General features: G+C 39.0%; 1 protein-coding gene across 24 annotated transcripts in view; it reads right to left on the reverse strand.

The window, feature by feature from the left end:
• PLEKHA5 (pleckstrin homology domain containing A5) overlaps positions 1–25,355 on the reverse strand; it is a 170,876-nt gene that overhangs the window by 20,359 nt on the left and 125,162 nt on the right. For 4 of the 24 annotated variants that reach the window (XM_081879688.1, XM_081879667.1, XM_081879675.1 and 1 more), the window contains 7 exons: positions 24,880–24,995; positions 17,701–18,165; positions 12,055–12,523; positions 9,957–10,043; positions 6,332–6,451; positions 5,495–5,548; positions 2,211–2,291 (listed from right to left, as the gene is read on the reverse strand). In XM_081879688.1, coding sequence (XP_081735814.1) covers positions 2,211–2,291; positions 5,495–5,548; positions 6,332–6,451; positions 9,957–10,043; positions 12,055–12,523; positions 17,701–18,165; positions 24,880–24,995 — 1,392 coding nt within the window. Of the gene's footprint in view, positions 1–2,210; positions 2,360–5,494; positions 5,549–6,331; positions 6,452–9,956; positions 10,044–12,054; positions 12,524–17,700; positions 18,166–24,879; positions 25,043–25,355 lie in introns of those variants that run through there. The other 20 variants (XM_081879673.1, XM_081879682.1, XM_081879676.1 and 17 more) reach the window with 16 other exon arrangements.

Raw genomic sequence — 25,355 nt, forward strand, 5'->3', positions numbered from 1 at the left:
AAAAGAGCACTACCAAGCCGCATTTCCGCAGGCTTTCCAAGCAGTTGTGGAAGTATAACTCTGGGAACATCAGGCTAGGACTGGCTAAACACAGTTTGCTGCCTGGGACAAAGCCAAGATGACAACCACCCATTCCAACTCCATGTGCAAAGGTAAACTGAACTGGCAACTTCACGAACAGATGTTTGATAATCCATTGAATTGTTTCTATCAGACACCACAGAAAACTCTGGCATGTGAATAGTGAGTTGTATGTGGATTGAAAACGTTGATAAAGATGCAAAGGATTTGCTCAGAAAAAGGATTTTAAGCAGTACCTGCTCTGACACGGACCCACCCACCCAACATGTCCGTTTCTATCGCGAATCTTTCATTAAATAGTTCAGCTATTTTAAATCCCATGGAAACATTTCAGAATTTAAGGCCAGTGATTCAGTACAGGATGAGCTTCTCCAAGTCGCCATCTGCATATCCCTAATTATATATTTGATATTAATGAACATGACATGTTGGAAGACTATTTCTTCAAGCTGCTTTTTTAAATAAACGCAAGATTAAAAGCTGTGAAAACAACACTTCCCACCTGTGCTCTCAATTCCATTAGGCCTCAAAGGCTTTCTCTAGGTACCATGCATCCTTGAATGATCAGGCAGTTCAGCCTTCAAGACCTTCCAGAGTCAAACTATCAAGTATGGTGCTAACTCAGTGTAAAATGATGAACCAATTCTAGTCCTTCCAACCTAATGAAAAGCAAAACCAAATAATTAGGTAGCTAAAAAATTGATAATAACTCTCTGCACTTCAAGGGCACCTCATTTCTTTTTTCATTCCAAGCTGCAGAACTTTCCTTAGAGATGCTAGTTTCAATTTGGCAGATAAATCTGAATACCAATTTGGCTAGTGAGTCTCAGCCAAGTAGCAGATAATGAAGCCAGCGTTCACCCTTCATTTTCAGTAATACTGCATGCTGGTTTTTTTTCTAACTTACATAATAATTCACAGATGGAAGCAGGGGAGAAAGCATGTTAACTTAAAAGTTAACAAAGCACATGTTTGAGCAAGATTGTAGTGGCACAAAAAAGCATTTCATTACACAATTTCTACTCGCAGCAGATGCCACACTGTTTTCTGAAGTGGCACAATTTTTTTGCCTACATTGGCAAGGTTACCAAGTCTTGCCCCAAGAGGGAGACTGTGTCTTTTGTCAGCTGCTTATTCGGCAGACATTTGACAGATGCAGGTTCTCCCATCATAGCTGCAGTGACAGAAGCTGCATCTTCCCAAGTTCTCAGTTCAAGCTGTGATTAAAGGAAAAGGAATGCCCTCCCTGGGAAAAGCAGCAGCAACCTTATGCACTGGTCAAAGCTCAAACTAGGGCTAACTTTGGACTAGAAGCTAGAGAGCCTCTGAGTTCATAGGCTGAAAAAAATAAGGCAATTACTTGCAAAAACAACATAATGCCAAACATTTTATTTGGTACGTGGTGAAAAACCTGTTGACATCCATATGATGTTTAGGATAAAATTCTTTCACAAATTGATTTCTAACAGACAAGTTGATGTTATATTTCCATTCAGCACATTTCCCCTCCAAATATTTTATCATGACTTGATACTGACTTTGTTTGCTGTGACTTTCTGAACACACTGCCCTTAAGAGCTATAGCCCCCAGATCAAAATTATTTTGATCCTTTTTAACTCCCAAGGGCAAAACAAAGCAGCTGTCCAGGAACCTACAACAATTAGTAAATTCATTCCTAAAATGAGAAGCTGCCAGAAATGACAAGGTAAACATTGCTGTCATGCTTTAGTGTTAAACCAAAATGAAGTTGTTCCTTCAACGGAAAAAGAAATAAACAAAAGAAAATGAATCGCATAGATCCATGCTATGATAAATGTTGGAAGCTTGTTGGCAATTTTATGAATTTACTGAATTAACCTACAAAAAAAAAAACAGCAATTTGCCAAATATTCTGAAACAGAGAAAGTTATCCAAAGGGATACACTCAATACTCATTGACAAGTACGTTCAGCAAAGCCATGCTAACAATATTGCAGCATTTTATAAAACACAGATGACTTGTGGTTTTCCAAAACAAATAGGAGGAACACCAATGTTATGGGTAAACTGGAGGGAACAACCAAAAACTGTCACTGAGGAAAAATTTGCAATGATAAAAAGCAATTTCATTCACTATCCAAGACCTTACTTGATGGTACAGTTGTGGTCTTAGCGCCGAGTTCTCAATCATAGTGTGAACCATGATGATTAAAGGTTCATTCTCTTTCATCTATTTCAAATCAGGAGGAGCATACAGCAAACATCAGTTTACAGCACGGCTAGATTTGAAAGACGACACTGTAAATATAGCCTCTACTTTAATTATTTTCTGTTAGTGCAGCAGTTCATATTTCCTCTCACGCTTAAGCAAAGCTGTACATTTGAAAAGCCTGCTATGGCCAAACTAGAGTACCTACAACCCATATTAAGTTTAAAGTAATTATTACCAATAAGCATTTCAGACGTTTCTCTAAATAACTCAAGCTGAAAATGTTCAATCATCTTTAACAAATGGATATGATGGACAAAGGGCTAGCCTCATTAAATAAACCACCCACACACATTATCAGATTTACAGCATAAATAACACATTAACTATCTTAGGGATAGTTGCACACCATTAACTCTGAGCAAAAGGGAGGTTTCTGGGGCAAATCCTCGCTGTCAACATGGGGACTGGATACTGGGAAGAAGGCTGAGCTTAGTCCAAATTTTTCTCAACTTGATAATCATTTTATGGAGAGTAGTAACCTTGACCCATGTATATTATTATTTTCCTGAACACCTGTGTTGGGTCAGCCCAAAACTATGGCACAACATGTAAACAGATAGCAAACAAGCCAAATCTTAATCCAAGTTGTAGACCGAGGCAGTCACGAACAATTGTGCTTATTACAACTTTTCACAGTGTGAGCTGCAATAATGTAAGCCTTCCTAGACAGTTGAGTGCTCATTTGTCAATGTTTTATTTTGAAATACTTTATGATCTGCAATATAACACCATAACATTGATAACATACAGCAACTATATTTACCAACCTCTAATACTATCTTTTACAGTATAATAATTTTCAAGGCTGCATTATTTATATAAACTATTTACCAACTATGTTCACAAATACACTGTGTTGATGAAGTCAGTAACAGATTTGGGAAGCAGCCAGATTTGAGAAGCAGAGTTTCTGAACATCTACTTTTCATTTTAGTAGAACTTGTTAAGTCCCATTTAAATGAAAGGAGGATGAATGCTTGGAGAACTAAGCCTTTAAAGGCTTCAGTTCAACTAAAAGGGTGTATATATATTTTATCAAGGAAATACACAGGTTATATCATACATACAGTACTATCTTGTGGGTGGCCCTTAACAAAGAACCTGCTCATCTGCCTATTTAGGGAGCAACCAGCTAACGCCGGTTTCTCATGCAGGCCACATGAAAAACATAAAACCTAACACTCAATATGTGGCAAAAGATGATAGGGACCAGAGTGGAAATTGTGTGAGAACTACAGTGGAGGTCCAAATTTTATGATGTGATTAGACTTTGCTGTGGACTCATCTACAGCACAGTGTGTGTTTCCCCAACCTAACTGCACTCCAGATGTTTTGGATCACAACTCCCAATATCCCTCCCCGTTGGCCAAGTTGTAGTCCAAAACATCTCAAGGGCTTGGGGAAGGATAGCATGGCAGACCAGCAGTTATTTCCATTTTCCATCTGCGTGTAAGGAACGCGACTCAAAAACTGTGAGTAGAGGGTTGCTTTTTTAATCATTATAGACAGACCACATCCTATAGAAATGATGGGATACTGCTTAAAAGCACGGTGTTAGCATCTTACAGACAACACTAGATTATAAACTTCTGAACAGGACTGTATTGAATAGGAGAACTTTTGATTCTTGAGAATTCCATTTGCTGAGAATTCTCATGCATACAAGTAGCCTCTGGAGGTTAAATTGTAGTTAAACAGTTTGCCTGGTTCAATACAATTTAACTATTCCAAGCCTAGGCTAGGTTAGCATTTTCTAATAAATTCAGTCTATAAGTACTGCTGATGGTCATAAGCTGCTACAATAGCAGAATGAGAAACAATGTCCTTTGTAAGAATATCCATAGGTGGTACTAAAATCTTCCATGATCAAAAATTATTCAAGGGCCCAGAAATATCACCTTTTGGGCTCAGAACTGCACTTAGAGTCAGAGTCAGAGACAGAACTGAATATAAATCTATGCACTGTCATGCTTGAATATTTCAGTCTGCCCAAAGATGAATACAAATCTAGCATCTCAGATTTTGCTTTTATATTAAATTACACATCAATTGTACATTTAACTCTGATTCAGCAGTATCAGCTAGATAACAAGTCCAAGTGACAGGCAGATAGAATCAGTTTGTGATTTATCATTAAACATGACTATTGTAACCTGGTTAAAATGAACTCAGGGATACTTCTGAACTTCCTATCAGAATGTATGATTAAACCTAGGGTCCACTCTCTCCTAATCCCTGGTTATGTAGTAAAGGAAAATAGGATTCCTTATCAAATAACAATTTTATCCTTCTGCATATGAGAGTGGTATAAAACAGAGAATCAGCCAAAGACCAACCAATTATGTCTAGATCAAAAAATAAAATTAAAAAGGAAGAGACTGGGTGTTGGCAGCAGCTCATAAAAACAGGGAACGGTGCCATGTGCCAGCACAAGTGGATGATGCACCCCACTTTGTGCTAATACTTGATGGGAAGCACTTCATCCTCAGCACAGCTGCCATGGACTGAGTTGTAAATGCGCTGCATTATTGGTGGTGTGTCAAGTGAATACATGCTCTCATTTCAGGATGCAGATAAAGGGAACTGCGAAAATCTAAAGAAAATCTAAACTCCGAATTCCTGTGCCAACAACTCAGCAGGCGCACAAAATAATGGGCAGATATGCAGTTTTCAAGTTCTGTGCAAAGGTTTCTTGAAGTATTCAAGTATTCCCCCCCTCCCCCCCAAAAGATGGCTATGACGGAAGTATATCCTTGTTCATTACATTAAATGTTTGTATATATTTAGACTTTGACTGCAGGGATGAGGCAGACAAAAGCCAGGTATAGCTACTGTGATAAACACTATATTTTTAGGATTATTTTTAAAATATTCATTTTGCACTTCACATTAACAATGTCATGTAAATAAGTGAACCCATTCAAATATTGGACCCCATTTTATTTTAGCAGACAAGCTGCAGCATTAGGACAAAGAGTATGAATGGAACAGAACAATGACCTTAGCATATAAATTGTGCTATCTGCACTTGGAGAAACATTTTCACCATCTGCCCTGAGACAATTTTAAATGAGACAGTACCATTAAAAAGTTTAAATGATAAAAAATAGTGTCAACATGTTATCAGATATAAATATACAAGAATAAGCTATGAATCCCACCTGATGATCCAAATATATGGCATTCCTTTGAAGGTGATGAGAAAGAATCTCATTCTAGCAAGCAGCATTCAAAGAGGAAGGAGAGAAGAAAAGGACAGATATGAAGATGTGGAAAAGGTCAGTCAGAAAAGAAAGAGAACTACAAATTCTAATTTCAACCTTTAGATTATATTGTCATATTAATCCAAGCGAGAGTTACATTGAATTGTGGGTCTTCCTAGAATTTGCATTAGCATATTTTGAAAAGCCAATCAATACTCCAATGACAGAAGGAAGCAAAATTATAACCAAACATCTGCTTTTGAAAAGTAATAAAGCATTAGTTTGCAATTGCAGATTTAGTAATATTAGCCGCACAAACAACTTCTTAACATTAAAACAAAATTAAGAAAAACCACCATGGTCATGTTGAATTTACACAGACAACTATAAACCCTTTGATACATTTGTGTGCATTTTCTGCTTCTAAATGCTTATTATAAATCATTTCAAAGATGAGAAAATAAAACGAAATGGTTATGGTAGATCATATTTATCACCACCCTTACCTACTTGGGCTTCATATTTGTGTGTAATCTGCGTAACTTGCAAAATTTCAGACTCAATTAAAGTGAAATGTATTTGAACGCATTCCTATTTTTTTGTTGCAATGTATTCAACATCCACACTAGAACTCAAAGGGTTAATAGCAGACCACCACAGATGCCAGGAAAACAATGACGCTCTAAAAAGCTACATTAGAGGAGGTTGGCACCAATGGTACAATGCAAGCTTGGATTAATGAATGGCTAAGAATAAGTGAAGATGGCACATGACAAACATCACTTCATAGCTGACCTTTGGGCTGCTGGCCTCAAGTTTTAGTTGCATGAGTTGTGCTAATGTGTGTTCCCGGATACTACTCAGTTCGGCTTGCTGCCTTCTCAGCTTTATAAGCAGCAGCGTGAGCTCCTCTGGCTGAAGGAGTATCGTATGAGAAGCCAAAGAGTGGAAAATAGGTTAATCATTATCTTGCACAAGACTTCAGATATATACTTGTGTTTGATAATGCTGGATATCATGCTACATCTAAACTGTGTGAACCTCTTCAAAATAAAAGGGAACCAACAATGTCTGCCAACAGAATACAACTAAACTAAGAGGAGGTGAGAAGAGCTTTAAAACCGCGAAGCTTCTGAAACTCATGGTAATAACTTCTACACACAAAGGCTAGCAATATTGTGCGAAGGGAGGAGGAAAAACGCACCACGGTCACAAAATATAGAGGACGGGTATACTCAAGTTTTGCTCGGTATGTTTTAAAATAATTGGATAGCAACAGAAACTACGGTATCTGAAACAAGGAAGAGTCTTGTAGCACCTGAGTAATTTATTCAAATGCTGGCCAAAGAAAAAAACAAAGAATGAAATATTAAAAACACACATACAACTTTTACTAAAAGTATGCATTGTAAAAATACACTGTCAAAGTTTGTAGATCCAAAACACAACACACTTCCTGTGTTTTCTCCTTTAATGCAATCACAACAGTTTTTTTGAGAGACTATTTCCCAAACACATCTAAGATTTTTCAACACAATTATACATGCTAGAACTTGAAGGTTGAATAGGACGATCCAAATGCTTGAGAATCAAGGAAGCCAAATATATTCTGGGGGAACTCCATGCTACTGACCCAAAAGGCTGCACTCACCCAAAGGAAGGAGACTACGGCACTTAAACCAAAGCAAATATTGTATAAATATATTTAAATTATTAACTAATATAGGGTTTTATCCAATTGTGTCCATCTTCTGATAGAAGGATTTTATTTGATCCACCAACACTTCTGTAGACTAAAAATGGGTGTGCTTGATGTTCACAAAGCTCCCTTTCCTCCTGCAGCCCCCTCCCATGCCACCTACCACACTAAGACCCCCCTAACCCTCTGGGGCAATTTTTAAGGAAGCTCAGGGCTGAACAGGGAATGGGAAATCAGCAAATGTTGCCTCTGCTCACTTCCATTACTGGAAGCATCTGCTAGCTGAACTAAGGAGGCCTCCATCAGTGGAGGGACACAATTGGATGCAACCCAGAGTCAGTCCTCCATGTTGTTCTGATTTGTCTTGCTACCGGTATCTGTAGAAGAGAGCCATCCTAGTTCTTGAAAGCAATAGCACAGGGATGGGGAACCTGTGGCCCTCCTGATGTTTACCACCTCCCATAAGTTCCAACCAGCATGGCCACTAGTCAAGGATGATAGGAAGTGGAGTCAACATCTGGAAGACCATGGGTTCCCCACTCCTGTCTTAGGAGTACAATTTTCATCTCATCCAAATTTAACACTTGACTAAATCTTCATAACTTATATGCGATCTTCCCAACCCCCAAAGCACTCTCTCTTTGTTGTACAGGCTTTCCTTGGTTCCCACTCAACCTGCACTCTGACCTCAGCCTTCCATAGAGAGCTCCTTCCACAATGACCATTTAATTTTCTGAACAAAGCACCTTTGCAGTGGAACCCTTCACTGTAATTTATTCTTATGTATTCCTAATGCAGGGGTGGGAAACTGGTGGCGTGTGGACCAGTCACAGTGGCTTTTCATTCAGCTCACCATCTTTTTGCAGCAGTGGTGAACAAAGGACCGCATCCTGTAATTGGAGCATTCCTTACTTGCTTTGGGCATCCTACAAGCAGGGCCTGAGCATAACAGGACTCTCTCCACCTGTGGTTTTCAGGAATTAGTATTCAGAAGCATGCTGCCTCCAACTATGGAGGTAGAACAGATCTATCACAGTTAGTAGCTGCTGCTACCATTATCCTCCATGAATCTGTCTAATCGTCTTTTAAAGCTATCCAAGTTGGTGGCCATCACTGCTCATTTGTGGAAGTGGATTCCCTAGGTTCAACTATGGCGATGCTCTGCCTACTTCTCTCTTCTGAAGCAAGTGCACAGTGAAGATCCTCACTAAAAGCAACACAAACCATTGACATTTATACGTTGTTTGTATGTAAATGACATAAACAAAGCAATTTCTACTGAACAAAAGTATGAGTTGTGCGTCACTCAGCCCACTTTGGGCTCCGACCCTACCCACCTCTGAATGCAACTTCCAACGTGATTCTCAGGCAGAAATTTGTTTCCTCACTCTATCCTAATATATTACTTGCTAGTAAATCCCAAAGATTCATGCCCTCAGTTCTTAACAGTTCCTGAAATCTGAGCTTAACTTACGATTCAGATACTGACACATATATCAGAAGCTCTCTCATAATTATAAAGCAACCAATTATGTAAAGCATCTTTTTTGTCATGAGATGTAAAATGGAGCGATTTGCTTTGCACATTCAGCTGTTCATGTGAAAGACCTAAGTGAGTTCTATCACATGCACAAAAAAATTCTGAGCCATGGTCTGTTCCATTTAGGTCATGGAAATGTTACACTACTCACGTGGAACATTCTTTAACATATAAAACGAGAGGTCAGGTCTATTATTCAGGCATCCACATCACTGGGGCCCCACAGAGTTCCAGAAGAGGGCTTCAACTGTGATGCTTTAGGTGAGCCACATAATCAGAAATCCTGAATTATATATTACAAGTAATGAACTGAAAGTATTCCTTGGCTACAGTGTATGGTTTTAGCAACTGGCAGTGTTAAATGAATTCCAGCAGAGGGAGCAAGAAATTTTCCTATATTCAAGAGCTAACAGGTTTCATAATGATTAACCTACACTCCCCTAATACAGTATATACTCATTAGTGTTTCACTTGGAAAAACATTATTTACTAAGAAATGAGGGGGAAGAGAAATCGCCTGGAAGAAATTAAGGTTTCAGCTAGTAAAGTGGTCATATTTGAGTTAAAGGTCTCTCAAAAATGTTTGCTCAAATCTATAATCCCTCATCTAAACCTTAGGTATTGAATGGTAAAATACTTTTAATGATGTGAATAAAAATGTGCAATTAGTGGATGGATAATTTCTTTTCATAAGACAGCACAATGTATAATAAACTGCCTGCAGCACCAAATTTCCTAGTTAACTGCGACTTCCATTCTGCAGCAATGAAAAGCTCTGGTAATTGGTATTTCCCCTCCACAACTGAATTAACAACTTAATGGTAGGTCAATTTGTGAAATGAAGAACAATAAAATCGTAAAGGTGCCTTGCTGTTGCTCTAGAGATATTTAAAATGAAATACTTACATGGCTCAAAAAGACAAATTATTCACAGATAGGAATTGCATAGTACAAATAGCAATTGAATTAAAAGGTTATCTGATTACTCTTGCAAAATTTAATGCAGCATCCAAATAGATTTAAACTGTTTAGAAGGAAAACCTCGATTTAATGAAAAAACAAAGATGGAAACTGCATTTAATACAGATTCTATAACTAGAGTAGTCACTGTGCTACGTGTTGTATTTTATAGGTTGTTCTTAAATAAAAAATGATGGGCTAAATATAAAAATGCCACTCACCGTTTTGCCTTGCAAGCTCTGGGGAGTAATAGGCTGTACACTCAGACCTGCTGGCATCGACCTTCTGTCAGGCACAAAGACATGCTGCTTTGGGGAAAAAACAAAACCGTGCACATATAATTCGGGGTGCCTGTCAAAGCTTTTCAAACCAAAGGTTAAATGTTGTGTTTTAAGTATGATTTTCCAAGTCAACTTAGGGTTTATGAAAGGTGTCTAAAGTGAAGGTTCTGGTTAATAACGTGCCAGCAGAAATACACTAAATCACCACACTTTCAGCTTGAACCTTGCAAATGTCAAAATGCCCTCGAAGGTCCAAAAAGCACCAACTACAACTTAATAAGGTATTCCATTCACTAAAGTTTGTACCATTAAGTGCTCCTAATTAACTGCTTTTAAAAAAGGTCATTGAGTGCTCTCCTATAAACCACTGCTATGTCCAGAAACTAGGACACGTTTATACACATTCATGCACTGAATAAATGACATGTTTTGTCCTAATTCTTGGCACAGCTGCTTTTTTGGAAACAGACACATACATAGCTCCTTCCCATCATATGTTCTTAAGACTTCCCTGTGATTTTAGAACAATATACAACACAATGCAGCCAGTAAGTGTGACGCTGGGGGTTGAAAAATGTTGCACAAGGAAACAGTCTTAAGGGGAACTTCTCAAATAGCAGCACTTTCAAAAAGGATAAAGATGTTGAAGCACAAAATAAATACACTCTATATATGCAAAGAATGGCAAATGCACATAATATCTGCTCCTTATCCTATATGTACACATGGAAGAAGTGAATGGGAGAAGATAATGAAATGTTAAAACATTTGGGGCTTTTTAGTTTAGAAAAAAAAGATGAGTCAGCAGGGGCATGATAGACAAAATTATGCATGGTATGGAAAGTTTTTCTCCCTTTCTCATAATACGAGTGTCTAAGGCCATCCAATGAAGCTGAATGTTGGAAGGCTCAGGCCAAATAAAAGAAAATACTTCTTCACACTGTGCATAGTTAAACTATGGAATCTGCCACCACAAGAGGCAGCAACGGCCATAACCTTGGATAGCTTTAGAAGAGAATTAGACAAATTCATGTAGGAAAAGGCTATCAATGAATAGTAGCCACAATGCCCATGTTCTCTCCCTTTCACTGTTCAAAGCAGTATGACCCTGAATACCAGTTTTTGGAATCACAAGTGGGAGAGCATTGTTGCACTTAGGTCCTACTTGCGGGTTTAGCATAGGCTTTTGGTTGGCCCCTGTGAGAATAGGAAGCTCGATTAGAAGGGCCTTTGGCCTGATCCAGCAAGGCTCTTCTTATGCTAATGGTGAAGTGGTTGAATGGGTGGGACCTACACAACAGATGTCAAGTTTGTTATTTTATTTGTTTGTTGCATCTATATAGTGCACATAAAACTTTGTTCTCTGGGCAGTTTACAAGCCCATTAAAAAAAAACTTAAGATGGGCCCATCACTGAAAAGGCCTTCTCCCCAGTGACTGCCTGCCCCACTTCATTGGATGGGGCAATGTGAGAAAGGGCATAAAATGAAGATCTCAAGCAAGGACTTCTCAAGGGTCAGAGTTTTGTCACAGGCATGCTAACTGCTCAGGTGAGGTGGGAGGCTTAGCTGGGCCCTTTCGACAAGCAACTGTTTATTTGGGAACATCCCATGCCATTTTTCTAGAAAAAGAGGTGCCGAAACTCACAATGAACACCTCCTTTGTTCTCTTATAATGGCAATGGCACCCACCTGAGAGGTGCTAGAACTGAGTTGTGCCTGAAAAAAAGCCCTGGGAACATCTCATGTCAGATGAAGCACTGGCATGTGAAACGGAAAGACTTTATCTTTCAACCCACACTTATGATGTTCTACTCCCGTTAACTCCTGGTGCAATTTTCTCAATTATATGCTAGTTCTCTCTATCACAGAGAGAACTAGCATATAAATCAGAGCTAACTGGATGTTTTTAACCCGAAGCTTTGTATTTGGTATTTCTTTTGTGAGCCACACAATATCAATACATAATTGGAAGACTACTTCCAAGTTATACATTTTATAGCACACAGTAACTAAAGTACAACAATAAAAACATCTCACCTTTGTATGATGTGGCCTATGCCTGCGGTCAATTGTTACATCACCTCTTTGCACTGGTGAGGACACTTCTGATCTGTAGTTCCTCTGAGGTGAGTATCCTTGGAAACCTGCTATCGAACCATGGGAAGGTGATGTGGGAATCAAATGCATCGTTTGATCAGATATATTAATCATGGTTTTGGGACTACTTAAAGTACCGTGTCTAGTAAGCGTTGTTTGCTTATTGTAAAACTGCCGCTGCTGCCACTCGTAGAGTTGCCACATGGTGTCATCTCGCATAGATCTTCTTTTGTCTTCAGTTGGCAGTGATCCAAGGGACTTGTCATAAATAGAGGGCGTCACACTGCAGAGGCTTTCCGGCCTGGTTTTGGTATTTCTTGGTAGAGTTCGATAACCTTCTGGATATCGAGGTACAATTTGGGGTCGATGGCTTGGCATGTTTCTTGGCAATGTCTGATATGAAATTATGCTGAAACAAGAATCCTCCTTCAGTAACTCAAAATGTAAGTAGGCACAGGAATAAACAACATTTAGTTTTCTTCTTCTCTAGTCTATCTTGAGGGTAACAAATAATTATTGTAAACCCTGCCCCCTTTTTTTGCTAAGGCCACATCTGTTGTGGCTGAGCAGTCAAACTCTCAACATGTCACTTGTTTTAAGTAATAGACTCTGTTTTTTAGTTGTATCATGGATTTATCTGTATCCAAGGAGAACCATCTATGCACTCATCCCTGAAAGAGGTAGTTGAGATTCCCCTGGTGCCACAGAGGGGATCGCCCACACAACAGTGGGAATAAGATGGGGGAACCCTATGAGCTCCTTGGAGGAAAGCTGGGTTACAGGCAGCCAAAATACACAATTTCCCATATGTACGGTAAAAAGGAGTATTCACATTGTTGGGGACTCTGCAAATCCCATAGCTACTGGTCTAGGGGGAAATGATCAGTTCCACTGCCCTACTGCTTAGATGGAAACTAATGCTGCAGCAGCCATGCTTCCTCATGGTGCTTCACACATAGGTATGCATATATGTTTAAGGGAAAACAATAGTTCTGGCAACCACAACAAGAAGAAGAGGGAAGAAAAACATGCAGAAATGCAGAGGCCTTATCTACCTGTAGTCAATCTATGGAGGATGCAAAGCCATAAAAATGAGTCTTCTCCAGTTAAACATATGCAATGTCTGGCTTTGCTAATCTCTCCTAAGGTTTACCAACTTTTTTCTATCTCCTTCCCCTTTTATACTATGGGCTACATTGCACATATTTTAGTTTCAAGGACAATTTTTTTCTTTCCCTGTATACAACTTAATAATCATGAAATCCTCCTTCAGAATTATGGTGTGGTGAACTAGTTTTATGGAACAATTGGCTATCTGAGGCCAATACCTGACCTGTTCAATTAATTATATATTTTCAAATTGGCAAAAAGCTCCAGTCCATTTGATTTATTTATTATAGCTTCATGCGAAGGCAGTGCACTGGGCATGCTTGCAGGTAAGTGTGGGTGGGTGTGTGTGTGGAAAAAAAACTAAGGGTGAATAAGAATAATTTTTGTGTGAGAGGAGTAAAACAAATTTCTGTGCTCATTAGCAGCTTAGAGGGTGTCATGTTCTTTCATTCTAAGTCTCACACCTTGCTCCAATTGGTGGATCTTGGGATTCTAGTAAAACACAAGGTAGATTCCACAAGGCTGAACACTGCTTTCCCCTGCTGTACAGCCCCAGGCATTTAAAGTGCTTTTAAGGGAGTTGTTTGGAACACTGAAAACTGAATTGAGGCTATGCAGAGGCAGGATAAAGACAGTTGCAATATTGCTATTATTTCTTAAAAGGGTTGCATTATCTGCTACTTGCCTTGAGGCAACTGCTAATCACCATAGGCAACTAAGTGAGAGTGACAATTTGCAGGCTTAGATAGGAGAGGGAGTAAGAAAGAGGTCCCCCTACCTAGTTTCTACTATTTATATTATATTTGTGCTCCTGAATCTGACTTCCTTTCATTACATTGCCCTAAGTACTGTGCTTTAAAGGTTTAATATCCTAGCAGTATGTTCAAAGAGAATGGAATTTATTTATTCCAAAGCAGTAAATAATGACATAAACCCCGCCGTCTCTCTTTTATAAATTAACTTCAAACAAAGCCATCATTTCTAAGTATATGACCTGTGTTAACAATTTCATCCATATTTAACTAACAATATGTTCTCCACGATCAAGAGGATTTGGCTCCTGCCAGTTAATAATGTTTTGTTAATAGCTTCTGCTGTTATAAAACTCCTACAATGGAATGAGTTTGTTTGGGAATATAGCCAATGTAATGATACCATGACAAAACCTTTAAAAAGAATTCAAATTGGGCAGATTCATAGTTCCTATGCCTGTTTACATTGAAAACAAAACCATTTAATGCAAACATGTGATGAAATGTAAAATATTCCACTCCTACCCCTTCTTTCTGGGAATACTCGATTCATACTATTATATACCTTGAGTGGTACACATTTAGCACTGTGTCCGAGAATGAACATAATGTTTCTGATCACATAATCATGGTTTGGAGAATGGGACTGCGCTGTGCACTTGTGCTTTTCCTCCTTCCCCCTCACACATTAATTTACTTTTTCAAAGTCAACGATAGTGCAGAGTTATGCTTTTTATTCATAGATCCCAATTTTCCATGTATGGGTTGTCCCCACCCCCACCTCAAAATGTCATTATCGAATTTTGTTTATATGCATGCATACGTTTCATTAAGCTATGTATACTTTGCCACGTGTAACACATAAATTAAAACCCCACTAAAACTGGGAGGAAAACTTAACATAATTACAACTGGAGGAGGAAGCTGGGAGGTACAATAAAAATGTGTAAAATGGGTTAAGAAATACATTCTAAAAATCTCAGGGCACCTCTGTCCAGACTTGGTTTTATAAAAAATTTAAATAGCCATAGCTCAATTTGAGTGACTATTGGATCCAGGATGAAGGATACCCATCACCATGTTAAAGAACATTAAGCCAACTAAGTTCCGACGTGTGAAAGTCAAAATAAAGCCAAATCAAGTAATATCCCAAGAAAATGACCAATATAACTCAAACTGTTGTCTTCTCCTCAGGTGCAATCGTAACTGAAGTTTGAAATCTCAAACACTTCTTAGCGCCTTTCATTACCTCATCAAAGTGATATTTCAAGTACAGGTCACATTTAAAGAAGTGGGGACAAGCAATGTTTTGCTTGACCTATCACATGTGACTGCTCTTCCCAAAGCAAACAATGGAACCAGAGTCTTTGCTCAAGTTGGGAGCTGGGAGTTAGAGAAGAAGGTGGGATACTGTGGTGCCACTTCTAGATACTCAAGTGGAATGCTGGAGTGCAATATTTTATAATAAGAAAACTGAGCAACGAGGACTAGGCACTGCTTTTCAGATTCCTGCCAAGGGTTTGCTGTCATGCAGAACCACAATTTCACATCTTAATACTACTTAGTGGTGTCAATCATTTAGTCACAGGATTAAAACTCTCTAAACAAGTATTGGAAATGCACTGTTGGTATTGCAAAACTTCAACTTTTAACACATCTACAGTAGAAAAAGACACATGCCTTCTTTGAACATTACGATCAGCCAAGCCATGACTTCACACATATGTGCATATTCTGGGGGAGGAGTCTGCAGCTGTTTTGCTCATCCACGGTTCTTTTGCTGATGCATCAAACTGAGCCTAATTGAGTTTGTGGTTTAGGCTTCCCGTACAAACAATAAGCTGTAAACCATGGGATGAACCCTGGTTACAGTTCATACTTAATCCAGACAGATGTAAACCACAAGCCTCGGTCTTGATGGCACCCTAAGACAAACTATGGCCTAGATCAGTGTAGCTGAGGAACGAAGAAGCTGCGATTTTCCTTTCGGGAGTCTGCACATTTGTGCTTAGACTTCACTCAGTTTAGCATGATGTGGGAGCCAAGCCATTGCTTGTAATTTGAAAGAGACCTAATGACTGCATTTTGATGATCATATCTTGGCTTAATTAACAGAGTTATGGAAAAAACCTTGTGCACCAACATACCATCACATTACTCCTCCCTTCACAGAAGCTGGGAAATGAGTCAAGAATTATGGTTTTTGGCTTCTGAACAAGCGAGGGTATGAAACCATATTTTAAAGATGGCTTCTGAATTCTGGCTTATTTGGAACCCACTAACCATATTTCAGCTATAGCATGAAATTACAGATAACTGATTGCTCCCTGACTTGCTTTCTCACTCACACAAAGGGAGGGAAAAAAGCTTCTTTGTGTGAGGAAATTAGATTTATTCATACATTGGTTTATTAAACTTAGTTGATCAACAGTATTTTCTGTTACAAAAATATAAGGAAAAAGGCTATTCAACATTTTAATCATTGCCTTGCTGAACTGAGAGAGGAGTGTAAATAAGTTTGCAACAGAGCTATGCAACTTAAAACAGTTTCTTAAAAAAACCCAAATGTTGTAACCCATCCTGGGACCTGCTGGTGAACAGCAGGTAATAAATTTAATGTTGATGATAGTGATGATGATAATAATAAGCTCAGCATGGAAATGCATGATTTTCATGGAAGAAGTCCAACTCCCAGCATCATCAGCAAGTTTGTGAAAGACTTCTGAGACCACGAAGAGCTCCTAACCGAGCTACTGATATTAAGATGAGATACAAGAAGAAGAAGAAGAGTTTGGACTTGATATCCCGCCTTTCACTTCCCTTAAGGAATCTCAAAGTGGCTAACATTCTCCTTTCCCTTCCTCCCCCACAACAAACACTCTGTGAGGTGAGTGAGGCTGAGAGACTTCAGAGAAGTATGACTAGCCCAAGGTCACCCAGGAGCTGCACGTGGAGGAGCGGGGAAGTAAACCCGGTTCACCAGATTACGAGTCCACCACTCTTAACCATTACACCACACTGGCTTAATAGTTTAATAGTTGCAACAGGGAAAGTCTTCTGATGACTGGTTCCACTTTTGCTTCTTAATGAAAGAAAGAAATCTAGAATGAAGAGCAGGACAGAGCAGTAGATAAACAGGGAATAGACCAGGGATTTCCAAAGTGGTGCTCTCCTGATAGACTATAACTCCTATCAGCCCCAATCAGAATGGGCCAATAATCAAGGATGATGGAAGCTTTAGTCCAGTAACATCTGGAGGGCATCTTGTTGTTTGAAGGCAGCCCTGTTTAGGGAAGTTTTTAATGTTTAACAGACCACTGTATTTTAATATTTTGTTGGAAGCCACCCAGAGTGGCTGGGGAAACCTAGCCAGATGGGTAGGGTATAAATAAATTATTACTGTATTATTATTATTGTTGTTGTTGTTGTTGTCTGCCCTTGGAACAGCTGTTCTGGGAAAGATGCCCAACCTTTTACATATGATTGTTACCAGAAGTCTATAGGACTTTAGGACAGAGTGCAATATAAATCAAAATAAATTTAAGTTCTAGATAGGCCTTGAGATGCTGTTTGAAATCCTATATTTTAGCAACAGAGGTAATATAGGATTATTGCAGGAATCCTTTGGCGCTTCAACTAAGATTTTACTGTAGCATTAAACAGGGTCACAGTATACACTGAGACCAAGAAGTCAGGATTGGCAAATAATTCTGAAATTACTTACCCTCTTGTTTCTTCATCTTGCCCCTTTCCTCTCTGTATTTTAATCCATTGTTCCAGCTGAAGCATTGAATTAGTTCTCTGTATAACACGTTCAGATTCTATGTGTGAGTGAATGGTGTTGTGATGGATTCCATCTCCAGAGTCTCCTAGAATAAGGTTGACAGCTTTCTCTGACCCATTTAAATGAATTGGCCTGTAGTGTCCTGATGGAACTGTGTTTGCTGGCAAAGTCCCATACTCTGACCCCAAAGGATTCAGTTTTACGCTGTTGATTTTTGTTAAAGGTCTATCACGCCCAACTTTTTGAAATCCGTATTTTTCTGCTTCTAAGGCCTTTTTGTCTTCCATTTTGCTCACTTCTTTGTTCCGCTGATTATTCTGTGCCTCTGGTTTAATTAGCACTCTGTGGTTTGCAATATTATTCACTTCACGAGGTGGTGTGTTTTCAGCAGTCATCTTGTCTGCTCTAAAAAAGGAAGAAATACACACTGGAGAACAACATCACTAGAAATATGCCGAAACAGGTACACTTGGGTGTGTTTAGTAAGTAGCATGCAATTTCTTCAGTCTTAGAATCATAGAGTTGGAAGGGATCCTGAGGGTCATCTAATCCAAACTCTTGCAACTCATGCAGCACTTACAAGCTAGGCAAACATATAGGGTACAAGATTACAGACCTCAACAAAAGTACTGAACTTTGAACCCACACTGATATATTTGCATCCAGACAGAAAAGCTACTAAGGCATGGTATAATCTCCCTGCTTGAGTACTCTCTGAACAAAGGAAAGAAGTGAAGAGAACAAGGGATGATCCTGAACAATCTTTTGCCTAAGCATGATGAAAGATCATGACTGTGTCATGCTACCCATCACTGAGCTCCTGCCCAGCTCTATACTTGCTGGATGTCCAGACACGAGCATCTACTCCCCATGTCTACAGCCTCCTTCACAGGTTACTTGCATGAAGGGGCAATGTTCATAGAGAGGGGCATGAGGATCCACCATTGGCCCTATCGCAATAATGAGCAGCCTGCCCCAGCCTTGCCCTTGATGTCCATGCATTAGGCACAAACATTTTCAACAGAAAAGCCTACATGAATAAATCTCTATGTGTATGACCAGGTCTCCAACTCCTATACATATAGACATCTATGTCAGGGGTGGGGCCAACAGCACACTCCCGTTGCCACAAGCATTTCTAAATATTGTGTGAGAGGAACTTATATGCAATATACATGCAACACACAATCTCACACCGCGCAATCAACATCACATAACATGATATAATATGCCTTGGATTTTGACAAAATGAATCCAGAAGGGCACCTATATTTAACATATGGGATAGGGCATGCCAGTGTTTAATATTTATTTATTACATTTGTATGCTGCACAATAGATCAAGGATTGTATCCAATGCTGGATATCACCAGAATTGATCGAAATGACATGACTTCCCATTCCCCTTCTTTCCCCATGCATCCCCAATATCTGATCTGGTGAGTCCTGCAACACCCTGGAGAATATTTTCAGGGTGTGTAGGGGTGGAATGCTAAGTTCTCTTGCAGACATGGAAGTCTCTTGTATGAACAGAATTGTAGCATTGGATGAAACTCTAGAAAGCAAGACCAAAGATCAAGAACAGAAATCTCAGCAACAGACTGAACACAGCAGAGATAAAGCAATTGGTGATATCCCACGCTAGTCATAATTCCATCCAAATAACTTTATTGTACTAGCCATTGGCCATGACAAATCTGAATCAAAAATAAATACAAGCAAAAGAAGTGTTGCGCCACAAATAATGGCCTCTATTTAGATCTCTGTGTCTCCCTTACAGTTCACTGCTATATTGTCCAGGGTCTTCTTTCTGATCTTTTTGGCCGCCAAAGCAAAAAGATGACTTTATGAGTCACTGAACTATTTATATAGCTAAGAAACCGCAGAATCTTCTCTGCTGGGGAGAGACGTCTTTCCTGTGTGGACAGTAGGGTAAGAAACCACCTCCTGAGTCAAATGTAGAGTGGGCAATATAGTAAATAGTGCAAGATGTCTTCCACCTGTGGTTGCCCACATATATAGAGTCTATCTTCGTATGTTATATCGTCCTGTTATATCGTCCATCAAGGATAGCAGAGGGCATAGCTTGAAAATGCAGCTCAGTAAAAGCAAATCTAAGTGAGGCTGGCTGGTGACAGGACAGGTAACTGGCTCTAAAATTGACAGTTTTTAGAAGGGGGATAGTCATAATTCAGAACAGATTCATTGACATCAGTGGTCTTAAGCCTACTGATTTCTATGGGTCTACTCAACCACTTATGTTGGGTATCACTCACTGTCTTAGAGATGCAGCACTAGAAGAAACTACTACTACGTAAATTCTGTGTTTGATATAACCATTAACACAGCGAACAGCCCCAACTGCAGTATTCAGTCTGACAGCTATGAAAGGGGATAAAAATTTGAAGGCAAAATTTTCAGACTTCATAGTGTTGAAAAAGCACACTTTGACTTCTTTTTAGCAGTTAAAGCCTCTGAAATCCTCATTAATTTCAAGCCATCTTTTGTGATGGAGGAATATACAGAGCTGTCTAGCTCCTGGACCTCCTGTGCCAGACATTCAGTAGATAAAGGGAAATATTATCCCATTTTAAACTTTACATGGTCACTGACATCATCAATTTGCTTCATTTGGCAAGTTTCATGTCAGTTATTATTCATCATTGGGAAAACACTTGTGGCTTCTATAATTACAGTGGGGAAAATATCTGCTGAGTTGAACTGTGGTGTAAAATAATTGTATTTATCAGAAACAGTAACAGCTGCACTGTTAGCATATTTACCCTGAATTTACCCATTCAGATGTTGGCAGATCCACAGCTCTTATTAAATTTTAGAGGCTTGCTTTCACCACCATCCCACTTTTTCTTTCATTCTCGTCTTCCAACTAGTATACTGCATTTAAGTAAGCCAATCCTCTCTCCAGTCCCAGTCCCACAACCTGCTGATTTCTCCCTCTCTCCCACCAATCTATTTTACTCACATACATTGTGTCAGCTGGCTCCTCCTTTCTGCTTAAAATTTCAATCTTATTGTTCCTACTTTTGAAATACCTTCCTCCTCATAAGAAATCTTGCATTCAGCTCCTGATTTCATCTCCTTTACATTTTGGTCATGTTCTTACCTTCCAAGTCTGTTCTGTCTGTTCTTTATATCTTATTTCACTTTCACTCCTTCCCCTTGAGATATAGGACACTGCCCTTTTTCTGGTTCTCCTGTTATAACTGTTAATTGTTGTCCTGTCCCTTTTCATCTTTCCCAATCTCTGTAGGAATCCATCAGAGCTCTCAACAATTTTCATATCTGCTAAAGTTTCAGCTACCATCTTCAAGTGGATTACTTTTTTCCTAAACTAATCTCTCACCTTGCCCAATCCCACTGAACTGTCAAATCAACTGTTCTTCCTAGATGCCTCACTGACATTTCAAAAATAATATGGGTATGAAGACAAGTATCTTTATGCTCCAACTCTCTCCTCTCCTGTTACCACTGTTATTTCCACTTCTCATTCACTGGGGGGGGGGGGTCATCTTTACCTGTCACCAGATACATTCTCCCACTTCATTACTGGCCAAAGTTAATCTCTTAACAAATTGTTTTCAAATGTCCTGCCTTCAATTAACCCTTTTCACTCAGACTCTATCATCTATTGAGAAATCCTGGTGGCAAGGATTTGGTGGTGATTTTGACCTAATTAGCACCACTCTCTCTACCCCCCCCCCAGTATTGCCTATTCTAGCAAGCCTGTCTGTTGGTATGCCTGCTTAATGTCTTTAGCAACTCCTGCCTTCCCCAAATATTAGGGGAACATTATCATTCATCTAGCCTTACCAAGAAGCACCACGGATTTTGACCACATGGAATCTCTTTCCCACCTTACTTCCAATTTGAAATGCTAACCTTACTGCAGTGCAACACTTTACCCACCATCAACACAACTTCATTCATGCTTTTCTAACTGGCTTTTTTCAAGCTTTTTCTTTTACAGCCTGAGTAGTCTTATTGGTCCACATTACTGGGGAGGGCGGGTGAATGCCCACTGCCAATACTATGTTTTTTTTAGAGTAGGTAGGGAGGACCTGAATTTCCAAACAAATTAAATTCTCTTCCCCTAAACTTTCCAATGCCTAGGAGATGATTTATTTGTTTATACAGTGCTATATCATATAAATATCAAAACAATGTTTAACAATAGCTATATACAATAAGAACACACAGATATTAAAAATCAAATATCATGATTTGCTTAAAGCTGTCAGGTAACCAATGGTAACCAGCGTTCTATTCCATTTTGAAGCATTTTGAAATAATCCCCACCCCCAAAAGATTCATGGAACAAGCCCCTGTTTGGGGACCCTGATTTTATCTCATCTTAAAGTGAACTAAGCAATCCTAGACATTTACAGTCTTATAAAGAATTAAAATTACCATTTCTTTTATACATCATATGGTCTTTATTCCCTTTAAAGCAACTCTTTTTAAATCACAATACTGTCCTTTGTTCTTCATCTATCTGCCTAACTCATGCCTAAAACATTGATATCATTCTTTCTCCATGAATGAGACTTGGGTCACAACCACAACTTTCCTGCAACTATAAATTACAGGAGGGGATCAGTAATGGAAAACAAGCTCTGAGTCATGGAAGGCTGTCTGCTCGTAGCCTTTTCATTGAGAAACCCCAGTTTCACCAGAAAAGGATTTCAAAACTATAGGTCTAAATTCTAGATTGTTGCAGCCTATTCCTTGTGGGACTTGCCCCTTGTCATCATCTTTTCCTTAAACTGAATTTCAAAAGACATCTGCTATTTTCTGCTGTTATGCTCATGTCATTCTGATGCTTCCTTCAAAGCCTGAAGTCCTAGCATGCATTACACTCCACCTTTCCTCCACTGACTGCATGTCCCTTTATTCTTTATTCCATTCTTAACGGAATAAAGTTTTAGGATACAGTCAATCTGGGATAGCAGTGAGATTTCAATAATAACACAACTTCATTGCCGGTGGAAGATAGTGTTTGATAGTTTACTTGCATATGATGCCAAAATTGCCAAAAATTATAGGCAATGAATATGGGATATTATTTATTGATATTTCAGCACAACATTGAAATTTGTTGTAGGAAAGCATAATTTAACTGATAAAGGAAAAGCAACAGTGTTTTGGAAAATGCCAGCGCATTCTTACGAGTGACCTAAATTAGGGAAATAATCAAAGTTGTAACCACATGGGAGCTTGTTTCACCGTTTGAGTGACAAGTTTAAATGGGCTTTTGCTTATTTAAAACAGTTAGAATTAATTATTCTCAATAGACCCCTCAGGACATTATTAAACCTGAGTCTACTTATAACAGAAAAAACTCCACCAGACCTCGATCTGTGAAACTACTTACAATTAAGTCTCTAAGGCCAAATAGCTTCAATAACATGTGTATTATACATATTCATTGCTACTGAGCAGAGATCTAGAAAATATATTATATTGCTAAAGATACACAGAAAGATAAGAATAAGAGGAGAACCTTGCTAGTTCAGGCTAAAGGCTTCTTCTAGAGCCCAGCATTTTATCCTCACAATGGACAACCAGATGCCCATAGGAAGCCCACAAGCAGGATCTGAGTGCAACAACACTTTCTGTACACAGCGACTGGTATTCAGAAGAATACCGCCATTGGCAGTGGAGGCAGAACATACTAGCCATTATGGCTAGTAGCCACTGTTAGCCTTGTCCTTCAAGAATCTGTCTAATCCCCCTTAAAACTGTCCAGGTTGGTGGCCATCACTACATCTTGGAGGGGCAAGCTCCATGTGCTGTGTGAAGTACTTTCTTTTTATTTGTCCTGAATCTTCTAATATGGAGCTTCACTGGATGTCCCCAAGTTTTACTATTACGAGCGAGAGAGAAACCTTTCCACTTTCTCCAGACAGAATCAGAAAAGGCAAGAGGTCGTACATGACTCATTTCATATGAAATGTTGTTTCACCAGCAAATGTTCAGGCTGTTATTTTTTGGCATGAAAAAGGGGAATAAAAAAAGAGGCAAGTTGCAGCTTCTCTCCTCCCCAAGCACCACCTTCAGCTATGACTCATTCAAGATGGCTCCAAATTAGTGTAGTCAGCAGAATGTAACCCAATTTTCAGTATGTGCTAATTCTAACATGGGAAGAACTACCTATTTCAACTATTAAAAATGCAGTACAATAAGCCTACAACGTACGTGAAGATTACGCTTCAGGGATTGTGCTGAAATCCAAAATCATGAAAAGTCAAAACGCATTGGGTTCAATGGTAGGTGGGATTGCTTAAGGCATTTTCTCCAGAACTATTAACTATTTTTAATTTATTGTTTGATTTTTTTGAATGGGGTAGGTTAAAGTTTTCAACTATCTGGTCCAGCACATTTCTAATTCCACTGGCTCTTGTCCTCAAGCCATGGAGAAATTCAGCCCACAGAAACCTTTATATTTATAATTAAAAGTCTTGTTTTTACAAGCTAAAATCACATGAGCAATGCAACGGATGAGGTTTAATGTACTACAATAGTCGTGGGAAGTTACCCCATCATTAACTCTTTATCAGCTTATTGTAAAGTGTTAATGTTACATAAAATCATTCTATAATACAGTACTATGGGTCATTCAAATCAGCTTATCACCTCTTACAATTCATCATCTCATTATTGACACAATGGAGTCAAACTCTAACTATGTAAGCCACAAATTGTGCTGCTCAGTTGGATGTACACTTGTCTGCTTCCCCAGCTCCAGTAAATACTTTTGAACAAGTGCTGCCTGCTCATACAAGTCTCTTGAAAACCACTGAACTTGATCGAGATGGAGGGAAAAGCCCATTGTTCCAAGTATGGGTTGCCAGGAAGTTTTTAAAAGCTGGAGATGTAGTAACACACCCCTAAACATGACCTTGAAGGTTCACATAGGGGAGTCATCTTTTACATGAAAAATGTATTTCTAAAAAGTTGATGCCTGTCAAAACAAAGCAATTAAGTATCTATCAGAATTAGCATGACTCATTTATCGAGACATAGCTACACAAGACAGGAGGATAAAAGTTTGGTAGTATAAACTAACACAGATGCTACAGCACTGTCAACCTGTGTTACCTTTTCACAGGCTCTGTCTGTACAAGAGCTGCATCTATCATGGCTTTCATCCATAACTCCATTTCCTTCCCTGTATCTGTGCAGAAATAATAGGTCCTCATGTTTGGATGAGCTGCCTGATTGGAAATGACATGGTCATTGTGGTGGGGGAAGTTACGATAGTCTGTAAGGGAGCGAGAAGAAAACAAATAGAATAATATTACTGGTTTCCTTAATAAGTAATTCATTGGTTTTAAGATTTATTCAGGCTGCCTCTAGAAACTCATCACACGGTAACTAATACAATGTTATTCAGCATCATGCTCATCTTTTGCGGCAATTATACTAGGGGAAAAACATATCAGAATTAAATTTGTAAGCCTTGTTGTTTCACTGTGCACCTGCTGCGCTTCCAAGTGATTTCTACGAATTACAGAATAAAAATTCACTGTTGGCATCTGAGAAGCACAGATTATAGAAATATATTAGCTCAGATA

The sequence above is a fragment of the Podarcis erhardii genome (assembly GCF_964252035.2).
Source record: "Podarcis erhardii genome assembly, chromosome: 10".
Classification (NCBI taxonomy): Eukaryota; Metazoa; Chordata; class Lepidosauria; order Squamata; family Lacertidae; genus Podarcis; species Podarcis erhardii.